This window comes from Colossoma macropomum, unplaced genomic scaffold (assembly GCF_904425465.1).
Source record: "Colossoma macropomum unplaced genomic scaffold, Colossoma_macropomum, whole genome shotgun sequence".
Taxonomy (NCBI): domain Eukaryota; kingdom Metazoa; phylum Chordata; class Actinopteri; order Characiformes; family Serrasalmidae; genus Colossoma; species Colossoma macropomum.
Window position 1 is genome coordinate 37,839,610 of NW_023494787.1, and position 16,884 is coordinate 37,856,493.

Genomic DNA, 16,884 nt, shown 5'->3' on the forward strand with positions numbered 1-16,884 from the left:
TGACCATCTGTGGCACCTCTAGAAATCCTTGTGAGTAAAACGTAACTGAAGTATATTCACATTTATATTTTATGTATTAAAGTTCAACTGAGTGAGTAGGAGCACTTAAATGTTCAGTCATGACTTCCTGTTTCACTGGGGTAGAAATATGAGGCGACACCCAGGCCAAATTCCCTCTGTCATTTATTGTTACAAGAAAGACCAGAGAATACAGCAAAGATGCACATCAAAAGGCACAAATCAGACAACAAGAAAATGGCTTAAAATCAACATTTCCACCTCCAGGGCCATAATTAAGAAGTTTAAACCAACTAGAGATGGTAGGAATCTGCCAGGAAGATGACGTATGTCTATATTAACCCAAAGCACAGTGAGGAGGATGGTTTGAGTGGACAAGGAATCTCCAAGGATCACAGCTGAGTGTCTTCCAAACCACAATCAGACACCACCTACATAACCAGAAGTTGTTTGGGAGGGTTACCAGAACAACAACAAACTCAAGTGCCTACAGTTTGCCAGACAGTATTGGAACTCTCAGTGGGACCATGTTCTATGGTCAGATCAGACCAAATGATTTGGAGAGAGTCCAGAGTGATGAATCATCCTTCACTACTTGGCAGTCTGATGGACGAGGCTAGCTTTGGCAGATGCCAGGAGAGCACTACCTACAAGAATGCATAGTACCAACAGTAAAGGGTTTCAGGGTTGGACTCGGCCCCTTTATTCCAGTGAGGGGTAATTTTAATGCTACAGTGTATAAAGACATTTTAGACAATTATATGCTTCCAACTTTGTTGCAACAGTTTGGGGAACTGAGTTTCCTATTCCAGCTTGACTGTGCTCCTGTGCGGTCCATAAAGACATGGTTTGGTGAGTGTGGAGGAACTTTAGTGGCCTGCACAGAGCCCTGACCTCAACCCCACTGAACACCTTTGGGATGAATTGGAATGTCAATTGTGAGCCAGGCCTTCTTGTCCAACATCAGTGCCAGACTTTACAAAGGCTCTTTTGGCTGAATGGTCACAAATTGCCACAGACACACTCCAAAATCTTTTGAATCCAATAGGCTCATATAATTGTGATAGTCAGCTGTCCACATACTTTTGGCCATATTGTATATAGCCATTTGTTTGACCTTGTGCTTTTGCAAGGTCTCCATTGCCCTAACTGAGTTCTAAGCTGTGTTTCGTGTGTTTTTTCTGTGTTTGTTCCAGGCTTGTTTTCTGGATTTTTGATAAAGAAAGAGATTTTGGTTTAACAGAATTAATAAAAATTCTCAAGCATTTCTTTTACTATTGTGGTCGTAATACTTATGTAATTGGTTTTATTGTAAATATTACTGAAATACACTAACTTCTAATTGTTACTTGCAAGAGCAGGTTCGCAGTTCTGTTGTGAAGGAGGTGTGCTCGATGGTGAGGGGGGGGGGGGCGTAGCCATTCAGGAGAGCAAACAAGTGCATGTGGGAGCTGAGAGCAGAGACAGAGAGCTTGATGTCCTGTAGGGAAAAAGAAGCGGCTTGTGCACTTAACATTTAAATATATGTTGTGATAGTTTGTAGCAACATGCTCATCAGTATCTGATATTCTTTCATCTGGTACATGATAATAAGCGCATGATACCGTGAATTCTTTCTGTGTTCCGTGCAGTTGTTCATAATCTTCTGTTCGAAAGGATTTGTTCCGTGTGTCTGCTGAGTAAGCGCCTTTGTAAATGTGCGAGTATTTATTGAGTTTCATTGTTTCTGTGCAGATTATTAACTTATTAGAACGTACTGTCTTTTATTTCTCCTCTTCCTGTTTTCGTGAACATTTTAAGCTCAGTCACTATACAGAGGAGATAAGAGAGTCATAGATCTTGCTAAACCAGTCAAGCAGGACACAGGATGAATATTTCTGGGAGCTGTAATGGAAAGAGCTCCACCTCCTGGTAAGAGGAAAAAGAGAGTTTTGTTTTGTTTTTGTTTGTTTGTTTGTTTTTTTCAATAACAATTTGGAATATTTAGTCATTACTGTGAATAAACTGTGAAGTGCTGATGTACTGGTTTTAATGTTTCACAGCCCCATCAAGCAGGAGAGGCCAGGCTCTCCAGAACCCTGTGTGCCCATGATGAGTGATTGATCTATGAATGTTCCTCAAATGTTCACAGATGGAGACCCCACAGCTGGACATAGGTAACAGCGTCTAATTTTTTTTTAACAGTTATTCCAAACTGTTATCCCAGGAGTATTAAACCATGTTTCTTGGGGGCTACAGCTCTGCAGAGACTAGTGTTTTCCCTCTTTTGACACTCATATGTTTAATTTATATATATCTTTCTCAAACCCAAGGACACTTTAAAAGTACCAAAACACATAATCAACAATAAATTAAACAACCCGCAACTCACACACACACAAACAATTTTTTAGCTGGCAGGGGAGGAAAATTCCCCAGACCACAGCATAGAGTCACTTAGCTAGCCCAGAAAGAGGCCTTAGCCACAGTGGTCCCTCTCTGCCTGTGGGCCTCGCAAGTATGTTATAATGCCACATGCACAGCCAGCTCAGGAAGCCTTGTAGCCCCCAAAACTTTTTAGCTACATCCGGGGGAGTGTGGGTGGTGTGAGGTGGGGGAAAGTCACTCTCAACCACTATCTCAGTGGATACGCAAACTTGGTGGCATGTTAGTGTGTGTTGCACTAGTGTGAGTGGATCAGACACAGCAGTGCTGCTGGAGTTTTTGAACACTGTGTCCACTCACTGTCCACTCTATTAGACACTCCTACCTTGTTGGTCTGCCTTGTAGACGTAAAGTCAGAGATGATAACTGTTTGTGTTGTTCATCCTCTAGTCCTTCATCAGTGGTCACAGGACGCTGTAATGATCTATTCTTGTCATTTTTGTGTCAACAAATAACTATTTGTTCAGCAAGATTAGGTCACCATTTTTTGAATATGAAGCATTATGTACATTAATGTTACGTTAAGTTATTTCTCTAAGCTATGCTCCTTGTAAGAGCAAAAAACATAAAAAAAACACCTAATGGCATAATAACAATTAGTAATCTTTATTCATCACTTTGAATAAAATGTAAGTGCTGATGTAATGTTTCTATTGTTTCACAGCCCCATCAAGCAGGAGAAGTCAGGTCCTCCAGAACCCAGCTGTGTGTCCATGAAGAGTGACTCGTCTATGAATGTTCCTCTAATGTTCAGTGATAGAGACCCCACATCTGGACATAGGTAACAGCAGCTCATTTTTAAACCAACACACATAGCTATATCCAACTTTATCAAAAGTTTGGAATAATTTGTCATATAGTCATTGTTATTCAGTAATAGCTCATAATGTAGGTTGGAATTTTGTGACCAAACGTAAACAAATGATTTATTCACACTTTTAAGTATTTTGAGAACAACACAAAATGTTTGATATATCATACTGCTTGTATAACATACCAAAAATCTACAGAAATATGTCTAGCGTAACTTGGATAATTTCAGTCATCAAAAAAAAATTCTCCCTCAATTTTTTCCCCACGACTGTTCTAACATTTAGCATGTTACAACAGCTTCTTCTTTGCTTACCTTTTGGGCACAAGGTTAAAAAAATTCACTGGAGAGCTAATGGACTAACAATAAGAATGCTATTCTGGCTTCGACAGCAGTGGCTGTCTTTCCTCTTACCCTTCAGGGACCAGCTGAAAAGAAAATTTAGCATTAGCATGCTAATTGTTAGCCAACAAGCTTCCTAGTATTTTTTTCACCTGGTCCCTGAAGGTTAAGTAAAAAAAAAAAAAAACCCTACTGGTCAAAGCTGGTGTAACATGCTAAGTGTTAGCCCATATTTTTTTTCCCATAGGTTACCCTACTGGCACACCTCAGTAGTGGAAAAGCGATTGTGAGGGAGAAGTGGAACTTCTGTTCTGAGGGTGACACATAGCAAATGACTCATAGTTAAGCTTAAGTTGCTGCTTTGTTGTAGCCACTGGCTGTGCTGTGCCCATTCAAACAGCAGTCCTGATGCTACTACTGCTCACAAGCCAGTTTTACTTAGTATTATTAATGTCTTTTAAAAGATAAACAACCACAGCAATAGTGTAAGTGATTAATAGTGTTGGTGTTGTTTTCATCACTGTTTCTATCACCATGAGCAGCCATACAGGACACTCAAATACAAATGTAAGGTCACTGTTTAGCCTGTATCACCCATGAGCTTCTAGCTTTGGTGTTCTTAACTATTTAGAGATGCAGTACTGGTCTGCCTGAGGGTGGTGCTATAGCACATTGGGTGACACAGTTGGTCCAACCTAGCAATTGTAAGCATGCTCTGGATACCTCTGAAACTTTACAATATCCCAGAGCATATCTGTAAATCTGAAAGCTTGCCTGATTGGTGTAAAGAGTGAATTGTTGCTCATTTCTCAAACCAAAGACAAAAGAGAAGTGTAAGATCTCAATTAATGTGTGGGAGAGCGCATTACCAAACTAGAGAAGAGCATTTTCAAAAGAGGGATTGTTACACCAAACATTTTGTTGAAAAAGCTTGCACCACTATAGTGAGTAAGTTAGCAGAAAGCCAACGCTGGAGTAACCAGCCAACATGGGACCCCCCGAATACCAGGTGGTATTCCTCACACTGTGGATCTGGCTTGCTTTGGTGCAAATTAAGCTATGGTTGTGGCCAACTTAAGCACAAAAGATATCAGACGCTCTGTCTGATCTATGTGTGCACAGAATATCTGAAAAAACCTTGTTAAACCCAACATGATACTGCAGCATTAAGTAAGGAGGGTGTGAGAATTGACAGGTATGATTTATTATTATTATTATTCCTCATGATCTTGCTTCTGTTATCTCACAGGCCTGACCTTTCATCTGCAGTGGCTGAAGTGCAGGAGAACTTCAAATTAAATCTGAAAAAGAAGTTTCAGTATTTAAGTGAGGTGTTAACGCACCAGGGAAACCAAATGCTTCTCACTGAGAACTACACTGAGCTCTACATCACAGACGGAGATAGTGGAGGCATCAATAATGAACATGAAGTGAGACAGATTGAAGCAGCATCGAGGAGAGCAGCAACAAGGGACACACAAATCAAATGCAATGACATCTTTAAGCCTTTATCTGAACAAGACAAAGCCATCAAAACTGTGCTGACAAAGGGAGTCGCTGGCATCGAAAAAAAACAGTCTTGGTGCAGAAGTTCATTCTGGACTGGGCTGAAGGAAAAGCAAATCAGGATGTCGATCTCATATTTCCACTTCCTTTCAGAGAACTGAATGTGATGAAGGACGGAAAACTCATGGATTTTCTTCATACATGGTTCGAGGACACAAAAGACATGGAATTGTCACATTTGTACAAATTTCTGTTTATTTTCGATGGTTTAGATGAGTGTCTATTAGCTCTAGATTTTCAGAGCACTGTGAGTTTGCATGAAGTAACTGAATCAGCATCAGTGGATGTGCTGCTGACAAACCTCATTAAAGGGAACCTTCTTCCTTCTGCGCTCATCTGGATAACTTCCCGGCCTGCAGCAGTTGACCAGGTCCCTTTTGAGCATGTTGACCGAGTAACAGAAGTACGAGGGTTCACTGACGCACAGAAGGAGAAGTGCTTCATGAAGAGAATCGGTGATGAGAAGCTGGCTGAAAGAATCATCTTGCACCTGAAGTCATCGAGAAGCCTCTACATCATGTGCCACATTCCAGTGTTCTGTTGGATTTTAGCCATCGTTCTCAAGAAGATGTTAGCTGAAGCAGAGAACCGAGAGATCCCCAAAACTCTGACTGAAATGTACACACACTTCCTCATCATTCAGATGAAAATCATCAAGGAAAAGTACTCTGAGAACCAGGAACATGAAGAAATTCTTCTCAAACTGGGGCAACTGGCTTTCCAGCAGCTAATGAAAGGCCACCTGATCTTCTACGAAAAAGATCTCAGAAAGTGTGGCATTAATGTTACAGAAGCGTCAGTATACTCAGGTGTGTGTATGCAAATCTTCAGAGAGGAGTTTGGGCTGCACCAGAGCAAGGTGTATTGCTTTGTTCATCTGAGTGTTCAGGAGCATCTGGCGGCTCTTTATGTGCACCTTACCTTTATGAACCAAAAGAGAAATGTTCTTAATCAGAACCCGTTTCCTAAGCTGAACAGCATAATGAAGAAAGACATTGCGATCTCAGATGTACACAAGAGTGCTGTGGATCAGGCCTTAGAGAGTAAGAACGGACATCTGGATCTTTTCCTTCGCTTTCTTCTGGGTCTCTCAGTGGAGTCCAACCAGACTCTCTTACAAGGCTTGGTGAGACAGAAAGGAGGTGGCTCCCACAGCAAAGATGACACAGTCCAGTACATCAAGAAGAAAATCAGAGAGAATCCCACTCCAGAGAAATTTGTCAATCTCTTTCACTGTCTTAATGAGCTGGATGATAGTTCCTTACTTGAGGAAATCCAGAACTACCTGCAATCTGGGAATCTGCAAACAAGGAATCTCTCTCCTTCACAGTGGTCAGCTGTAGTATTCGTGTTACTGACATCATCACATGAGATGGATGTATTTAACCTGCAAAAATATACCAAACCATATGGTGAATCAGATGAGGTTCTTCTGAAGCTGATGCCTGTAGTCACTGCATCCAGAACGGCTTGGTATGTAATGCTAGCTGCAGCTCTCAGCTCTCAACATTAGAAAGGGTTTTTAGCTTTCATTCATTTGAAATGTACATGCATTTCAATAAGCAACATCCAGGCGGTTTCAGTTTTTCCAAAGCTTTAAAATGTTTCACTACCCTCAGAAAAACCATTTACTCATGTATTTTGTTTTGTATGTTATCACCTTTGAGTTAAGTCTTCATGATTGTCACCTTTGATTGGTTTTGGATCTTAGGCAATATAGCATGAAGCTTATTCATCCCACTCTACCATATGTCCCACTTTTGCTGAACTTGTTTTGTGTGATATAACCCGTTAATTCCCTGTTGTATGTCTGCCAGTGTTTTCAGGAGGTCCCCATTGTGTAGTGTAATCTCTTTTTCTTTTTTTCCTGTATTATGGCATTATTAGTAAGTTTTACTGGTAACGAGTCTGTTATTTTCAGTCATGCTAATCATATTGATTTTATTGTTGGTTTAATTTTTTTAAGGTTAATATGAGTTTCAACCCTAGTCTAATATATAGAAGCATAAACATTGCTCTAAGCGTGTGTGTCCTAGCAATAACTTCCTCTGTACTACATGCTCATACTGTGGTATTCTACCTTCTCTACCCACTTAACATGTGCCGAAGCTTATCCATGCAACTTTCCCCTATATCCCACTTTTTCTAACTCACCTTATGTGATTTAAGTCAGATACTTCCCTTTTTCTATGTATAATCATATATAACACAGGTTCTATATAGCACTATATATAACACATTCTCCATCAATCTGAAGAACCGTTTGAGCATGAAATGGTTTTATATAGAACTCATGGTTTTGAACAGAGCCTCTGCCTTTACTAAAGAACCCTTGAAAAACATCTTCTTTAACAGTGTAGCCTAATATGTAGAAAATACCAACACCTTTTAACAAATGTGTGCTTATGCTCTTAAAAAGATGGTTCTTCTTTAGTAAAGAAAATGATTCTATATAGAACCATGAATGCTCAAAGAACTCTTTGCATGATTAAATGATTCTTTAGAATGATGGAGAATGTGTTGTATATGGTTCTATACAGAACCTTTTTGGTTCCATATAGCACCAAAAACAGTTCTTCTATTGTAACAAGCCCAATATCTTAACTATAGCAGAACCCTTTTTGGTGCTATATAGAACCCTTTTCAAAAAGGTTCTTTATAAAACCATCTACAGCGCAATCTTCATTAATCTGAAAAACACTTTCATGATGCAAAGAACCCTTTAATCATGCAAAGGGTTCTTTGAATGTTCATGGTTCTATATAGAACCAATTTCTTTATTAAACAACCCCTGCAGAACCATCTTTTTAAGAATGTAGGAGTTCTTGATGTTCTTGTGAAGAGAAGTGAGTAGCATTTTATATGAACCCTTCTAAATGACATTGACGTAACCTTGCCATAAATATGTCATAGAGGATATTATATGCTGTCATAAGATGTCATGACAGATTTTGTTCAGTAATATAACAGTGTTCATCATTACTCATAATTGTGGTGACAGATGCCATAATGACACCATTATATTACCAAACAACATCTATCATGACATGTTTATAGTAAAGTAGCAGGGTTTGAAAAAAGTGTTAAAAGTGATAAGTATTTATCCGAACTTCCAATAATGGTATCTCTTAACCAGTAAAGAAAGTAGTTACCATGAAGTTTATACAGTTGTGTTTATGTCCAGCATACTAATCATATACACCGATCAGGCATAACATTATGATTACGTACGCTCTACGCTCATTGTACATTTTATCAGCTCCGCTCCGCTTTATACAGGTGCACTTTGTAGTTCTACAATTACAGACTGTAGTCCATCTGTTTCTCTGCATACTTTGTTAGCCCCCTTTTACCCTGTTCTTCAGTGGTCAGGACCCCCATGGACCCTCACAGAGCAGGTACTATTTGGGTGATGGATCATTCTCAGCACTGCAGTAACGCTGATGTGGTGGTAGTGTGTTAGTGTATGTTGCACTGGTACGAGTGGATCAGACACAGCAGGGCTGCTGGAGTTTTTAAACACTGTGTCCACTCACTGTCCACTCTATTAGACACTCCTACCTTGTCAGTCCACCCTGTAGATGTAAAGTCAGAGAAAAAAGCTCATCTGCTGCTGCACAGTTTGTATTGGTCATCCTCTAGTATTTCATGAGTGGTTACAGGATGCTGCCCACAGGATGCTGTTGTCTGGATATTTTTGGTTGGTGGACTATTTTCAGTCCAGCAGTGACACTGAGGTGTTTAAAACTCCAGCAGCACTGCTGTGTCTGGTGGATGTTATTTCCACATATCGTAGTTAGTGCCCATAATGCAGCAAAATCACTCTTTTATGAAAGAGGAAAAATACTCCCTTTCAACTTTTCATGTTACATGGAATGTAAAAAGCCCCAGGATTTATCACACTGAGCCTACACCTCAATGACGGTAGCCCCATGCCAACAACATTTACACTGATCTAGTCATCCCCAAAGGTAACACGCACTGCCAAAACCACAACACCCTCCAATAGCACAAAACAGATGCTCAAATAACTAAATCCAAGACTGTGGGGCATGCAGGCAAGGAATCAGGGGGCAGTATGTTTATATATATATATATTTATAGAATGTGTTAATGTTCAAATAAAACCATCAAATGTTTACAACAATATAGTATATTGGAAAAATAAATATAATTTCTGTGTTTGTTGTAGAATATTTAAGACTTTAGTAATTCCTTTTTGTTGTTTTTTCTTTGCAGATTGAAGGACTGTAATGTCACAGATGAAGGCTGCGCTTCTCTGGCTTCAGCTCTGAAATCAAACCCCTCAAACCTGAGATATCTGAGTCTGTCTTGGAATAAACTAGGAGATTCAGGAGTGAAGTTACTCTCTGCTGAACTAGAGAAGTAAGATCTCTTTGAGTCGCGACATAGACCTTTGTTAAAAATGTATGGGTTTTGGGTGTAACTGTAAACTGCAGACACTAAAGTAAGATTATCTCTTGAAAGTAAGATCAGAGCTGAGAATTGGTCACACATGATCTGGGACCTCATTCTTCAACAGTTTCAACAGTGTGTGCGCGCATGCAATACAACAACAGCCACAAGAGGCATGAAGACGGTGGGTGAGGCTCAGGCACCACTGTCATGGCCGTCATCAGTGCTTGTGGGTCGGGCAACTGGCACAACAAAAATTATAACTGGAAAAATAATGTAATGTATTCTCAGATACTTATTCAAAATAGAGACTCAATTTTATTGCATTTATTTTTATTTTATTGAATATTACTATGGCATTTTTCACTTTTCTTCTTCTCTTTATCTGTCACTGAAATTCTTAATCTCATCTGCATGCTGTTGTTATAAATATTTTACCAAAATACATCAATAATGACAGACATGAGGATGTGAAAAAGAATATTTGTCTTCTTTTGGGTTTGATAACATGTTTAATTAGGATGTAGCCTAGTCGTAATTTTTCTTAGTACTTAGGTTTCTTTTCTTATTTGATTGTGCCCATGTATCTTCACAAGATCAGCAATCACGAGAGTAGTATCATTATAGCCACAGTAAATGTCAATGGGCCTATCAGTGTTTTCTTATCTGGGATTTGTTCTTTTGTAAGAACATAATCTACACACACTCAAGAGCAAAAAGGTGCAAACAATTCTGTGGTTTAAGAACAGGTCATGAATCTGACATAGACTTTTATTAGGACCTTTCTCAAGAACAAGTTTAAGAAAAAACTTGTGAAGCTAACAGTGAATAAGGTCCATTATTACTGATTATGTTCTTGAGAGTTTTCATTATATTGGTGGTCTGTGCCATAGGTTATTGGTGTAGAAGGGAAAACTAGGTGAACCATGAATTGCATTTTATAGTTTTATTAGTTTTTTCTGTTCTGTTACACCCCTGTATCCTTAAATATACCTTTGTATGCATAAATTTGGCTGACTAATGTTGAATAATGTTGAAATGCTCCCCCAATTTCACTCAAAATCTGTGACTTGTATAATCATACTTGCATTTCTGGGTGAACTTTTATTGTGTTTCCTGGCTCCAGTTTCAGGGGTGAAGCTGCTCTCTGGAGAAATAGAGGATCCAGCCTCTAGTATTTTGTAGCTTCATGATCAAATACATTAAAGCTGGAGTTATCAGTTCCAGTCTTGGAAAGCTGGAGTCCAGCAAGTTTGGTGATTTCCCTGCACAAACATACCTTCTAGTTCTGGTAACCAACTGATGGGACACTGATAAATCTTCATTCTCTTATCCAACAGCCCTGTTCATTTATTTATCAGTGTGACTTCTGAGTTAATTGGCATGTTTAGTGCTATATTTGAGTAGGTGAATTACCAAACTATGCTAGAAACTGGCTCACCATGAATGGTGTTGAACAACCCTGGTTTACATCATGTTAATTGTATTGTGTTTGGCTTTTTATTATTGAAAAACTGTAATGTCTCTTTTTTGACAAACTGAACTGTATAAGCTAAACTGAGACTGTGACAAGTGTGTTATTGTTCTCTCTGTAGCTTGTTGTATTGCAATATCACATATGAAGGCTGTGCCACTCTTGCTTCAGCTCTGAGATCAAAAACCTCACACCTGAGGGACTTAAATCTGTCTGGAAACAAATTAGGAGATTTGGGAGTGAAGCTGCTCTCTGCTGGACTGGGAAATCCTCACTGTAAATTGGAGACACTGGGGTAAGATCATCTCTCTGAGGGGCAAAAATAGCCTCGTTCACAGTAAGTCATATTCTCTACTGCTGATGTTGAAGTTCAGACTTTAGGTTCACGTCCTCCTGTATGTTGTTTTGAAGTTTTGTGTTGTTGTACTAGTATTATATTTCGTCATCTAGAATAAGTTAGTTCTTAATTCTGGTATTTCTAGTGTTTGTTGTTATAGTCCTTGGTTCCTGGTGAAAGTGTTCATTTTAGCTGTAGTGTTCTCTGTTTTTTTACGTCAATGTGTCTGTTTGAGATTATGAATTATGAATATGCCTATATCAGAGGTGTCTAATTTTATTCACCAAAGGCTTGCAAAGGATTTGCCAACACCTGCTCAAATGTGAAACAGCTTCAATATGCTGACTTTGACAATCATTTCATTTATTTGCGCACTGACTGATTCGTCATTCTCTTATTGCGCATTTTTATGGGGGCATTTTGACATTTTTGATCTCTTAGAGTTTAATTATCTTTGAACTTGCCCTTTCTCACAGTATGAAGAGTTCATTGTAGTGAATTGTATATATTTTGCACACACACAAAAACATTTATATTATACTATTTATACTTTGATGGTGATTTACACTATTTATACTATGGATTTTTTGATGGTGATTTATACTACTGAGAAAAAAATTGATTTGAATAAGGTGGGCATATGATTTTTATTGATTTCTCATCTTAGATCCATGATGATTGCTAAACTTCTTGAATATTTTCCTAAGATAAATACTTTTTTGATTTTTTGAAATAGATTTTTAATACCAGAGTTCACAGCTCTACCACACTGACAAATAATATTGGATGAAGAATGGGTTTTCACACATTTTTTTTAAACCAAAGTACTCACTGAGAATTTGCTGCACCTCTATGACACCACAGTAGAAGATAAGTCCGGCTGATCATTATAATGGATGTACTGTGTCTAAGGTAAATCATTATGTGTTTTTAAGCCTGTAAAATAGCCATGCTTAGGGTTATAGTGATTAAGGTCAAAAGATTTGTCAAGGGAGTGCAAGTGTGCAGAAAGTCATTTACCTAGGTATTGCCTAAAGAGATGAGTCTTCAGACCACAGAAGAAGAACATGAGTGACTAAACTGTGTGCAGTTAAGGGGGAAGTTTGTTCCACAACTGAGGGGCAAGGAGACTGAAGAGGAGAGACCTAGTTATACAAGCATGCTTAAATTTTAAAGAAGGACATGACTTGTTTTTGTTGAAGTTATTGTTGAAGTGAAGTGTATGTTCTGAACATCATTGTGATGTTATTGTTCTCTTTGCAGGCTGAAATTTTGTATGATCACAGCTGAAGGCTGTGCTGCTTTGGCTTCAGCTCTGAGATCAAATCCCTCACACCTGAGAGACGTGACTTTGTCATCAAATAAACTAGGAGATTCAGGACTGAAGCTGGTCTCAGCTGAACTCGAGAATCCTCACTGTAAACTGGAGATTTTGAAGTAAAATCATCTCTCAGACTCATAAATGATCTGGTCCTGGTATTAATTAACAGTAAAGGACTTGCGATATAATTTGAGGCTATATAATACATGGCGATATAATACACTCTTCATGTAGCCACTACTGTGGAATCAGCCATCCTTTTAAAATGTAGAGAATCTAATTGTTCTTTCTGCAGACTGTGGGCTTGTAATGTCACTGATGAAGGCTGTGCTGCTCTGGCTTCAGCTCTGAAATCAAAGCATTCACATCTGAGAGAGCTATATCTGTCTCAGAATGATCTAGGAGACTCTGGAGTGAGGATGCTGTCTGTTGGACTGGAGAGTCCTCACTGTAGACTGGAGACTCTGTGGTAAGATCATCTTTCTGAGTTACAAGTGGCATAGCCCTTAGTAAGAAACAGGGTGCATCTTGGGTTCGCCAGCTATCCAAAACCCACCATATCCTGCCTCCATTTCAGAAAGTTATTTGGTGAGATTGAAGCAGGACATTAGGATCAGCATCAAATATAATGATTAAATGAATACTTAAAGTGAAATGTTAAATGAGCATTTTTCTTTAGCACACATACAGTTAGAACAGATGTATGAAGAGTGAATTGATATAAACATGAGGTTCACAGAAGCTTTGTACAACACAATTACAAAGCTGCAATGCTTGATGGTCATGGGCCCTATGGGTCTTATTAAACTCCTTAAAAGTCCATTCCCAACTGATGTGGACAGATTTCACCAGATGTACTAAGCACGGAAAGAGGTAGTCACATGGCTATTGGCAGAACCCATGCTTAACATTACTGCACACTGAACAGTGTCCAAAAATTCAAACCCTTTGTTTTTAATAAAGGTCTGCAACCACCACCACCAGCCAGTGACTTCCAGCACTGCCATCATCTCTCCTTTACTGCATTAATTTAAATCCAGAACCTGACCAGTAAAAGCCTTAGACTGTCAAGGTTTAAAATTTACACTGAGAAGGCAATCATTTTAAAGTATTAATCATCTTTTTCACGTAAGCATCATTTTCAGCAACATTTTCAGCATAGTCTCATTTCATCTTGTACCTTTTAACTGGAAAACAAGTTAGTGAAGAGTAAGTTAACTGGAAGCAAACATGATAAATCCACTAAATTTGTCAAAATGGACATTTGAAAAGGTTATGTTCTATTGAAACAATAAGAGTGCAGTAAGATACAGTATAAGATGTAAATTTATCCTGAACTCCAGATAAACTTGATCTCATATGTGCTATATCTGTGCTTTGTCCAATCTGCTGCATGACTCTGCAGTGCTTAACATCACCAAAACAATTGAGTTTGACAGGGGGGCAACTAAAATATGGCAGAACCTTTTTCAAAGGTCATAAAAAGAATATCATTGTTGGTTTTTTTCACAGTGCTGGCAACAGCAGCACAGTGGTGGAACAAACCAGATGTTGATTTTTTGGAAACACAGGCACCTGAACAATTGTAATTGAATCCAGGCATACAACAAAACCCCAATGGTGAAAACACACTATTAGAAATGTTAGTTTTCATAATATAGAAACATTAATGCAATTACATTAATGCTTTTAACATTTACAGAACAACATTTAAAAAAAAAAATTGAGTACCTTTTTCAACAACACAGCATTTGTACACCATACAACATGTCTCCTTTTTCCTTAAATGATTTAAAGATGGGCTTTCCTATATAAGTTTTTAAAACAATTATAAGCCTCAACACACCCCCCTCCCCACCTTGCTGAACTAAACTGTGTGTGTCCTGAACTAAGAGACTGGAACGTGTCATCGTTCTTTCCACAGGTTGCAGTATTGTAAGGTTACGGATGAAGGCTGTGCTGCTCTGGTTTCAGCTCTGAGATTGAACCCTTCACACCTGCGAGTGCTGGATCTGTCTGGGAATTACCAGATAAGGACAGAATGCAAGCTGCTGTTTGACCTTAAAACTGATAAACATTTCAGACTACAAGAAATAAGGTAATTATTGCTTCAGACACAAATAATACTTATAATTGCATAAAGACTCAAAATACGGCAGGCCAGTTTCACACACATGGATTAAGCCTGGGGTTGGAGAAATTGGTCATTGATGATTCACCAATGAATATCTTTTTCTTTTATGCTTGATCTACATCTAGGAAACTTGTAAATAAAAAACACAGCAATGATTTGGAAATCCTGTATTTATTGAAAAGAGAACAAAGACTAGATATTTAATTTTTCCACTAATTAATATAAATGTTTTATATATATGGACCACTCAATAAAGTTGATAAGGTAAAATATAAAATATCTGTTATTTGTGCTGTCTTCAATTAAAAATCTGTAAAAGACCGTTTACAAATCACTGCTTTCTGGTTTTATTTGCATTTTACCTACTGGCGACTAACCATTAAATAATTATGTTTTGAAAGGAAAGTTTTGTTTCTCTGTATTGAACGTTGCTTTTGGTGTTTTTTGTATTTCTTGCAGACTGTGATGTTGATAACTATTATTGACTACTGAACAGACCACAAAGGAGATGGAAGTGTGTATGAATGTGTGCGAGTGCCACATCTATGCCTGCCTTAACTGTACTTCACCACTAGAGGTCATCCTTTCCAGAGTTGTGACCTCGTCACCACTGTGACCTGTGATTTAGCTCACCTGTTCCTCATTGTTGGCCCCCTTCCTTTCGTAATCATTATAGTAGGGAAGACATTACAGTAGTGGCAGTGTTTTCTAATGCGAATGTAAAGTCCTTTATAATGTCTCTAATATAGAGGGTTCAATTATTGATGTCCTTAATAAGGAATTTACCCACTTTTTCCATGAAAGGTGTTGTTAGTTTGGTGGAGCAGTTTTCATTTTCAGAGAAGAATGAGCTTAACAAGCTTTTCTTTGAGTATTACCTGCTTGACTACAAAGGTTAAAAATCTCATGGCAAGTTACCCAACGAGGTTAGCTAACATTAGCTGTCTAAAGTAAACTAGAGTATAGTCAATGTTGTGAAGGGTTGGGAGTAAAGTTTACATGCCCATTACATGCCCTTAGAGATCATAATATGTTTCATCTGAATGGCGACTGTCCATGGTTTAACTGGAAAGTGAACAGGGCTTTGAGATTTTCTTACACATAGTTTATGCATTCACTTATTAAAGCCATGCAATAGAACATGTGGTCTTTTTATATTTGCAATGCAGCCACTTTTTTGTCAGAATATTTTGAAAATTCATAATTTGCAATCTAGCAGAAATCTGCTTTAAATTTAGGCATCTCCTGTTTTCTGTTTTTCCCTCCACAAAAGTATGCAGCTGTCACAATAAAAGTGTTAAGTATAAAACTAATGTTACAGTCATCCTTTGCTCATCTAGAAATGCCTTGCAAATACAGTTATGTGAACATGAATCGTTGTGTACTGACATTACATAGCACTACATAATATAAAGAACATGTGACTTAGTGTGACCATATGGATGGAAGTGTAGCTCTTAATAAAACAATGACAACATATAAAAAAGCAGTAAAACTCACATAACAAACTCACATAACTTTAAGGATTTTCTAACAGTCCCACAACTCCTTGTGACTCTCAGTCATAGGAACCTCTGTGTCTGCATCAGAATGAGGAAGGTCCTCTGAGGTTTCTGTGCTTATAGATGACTGACTTGTGCTATTATAGAGGAACCACTGGACAGGTTAAGTGGAAGGCCTCTGAATGCTTTCAGGGCCCTCCTTATGGATAGAAACCAGCTATCCTGATGTAATGATGCTGGATAGCTGTAGTAAAAGCCTGAGACAAATGAGTTTTCAAGTCATGGGCATAAGCCACTGGAGTCCCCGGGGTGGCAGGTGCTTCAAACCCCTTTCCCGAACTGATGAATATAATGACTGCAAGAGTATTCAAAGAGTATTTAAAGAGAAGGACGTGTATGTAAGTGAATGATCTACTATTGTCATCATGTCTTCATTAGTATAACATTGTTTAAACAGGACATTAACTGGGTAAAATGTTTGAAGCAACCCAAGTGTGACCACGCTCACTATGTTTGTTAACCATTTTTTTCTGAGGGGT

General features: G+C 38.4%; 1 protein-coding gene across 1 annotated transcript; it reads left to right on the forward strand.

The window, feature by feature from the left end:
• Positions 1-2,124: 2,124 nt before the first annotated feature.
• Positions 2,125-15,480, forward strand: LOC118804918 (NLR family CARD domain-containing protein 3-like). Its single transcript, XM_036565528.1, is given in 8 exon segments — positions 2,125-2,174; positions 3,107-3,223; positions 4,845-5,160; positions 5,163-6,634; positions 11,173-11,346; positions 12,652-12,825; positions 13,005-13,178; positions 14,634-15,480. Coding segments are annotated over 8 exon segments (2,655 nt in total). The 3' UTR covers positions 14,812-15,480.
• The last annotated feature ends 1,404 nt before the right edge of the window (positions 15,481-16,884 follow it).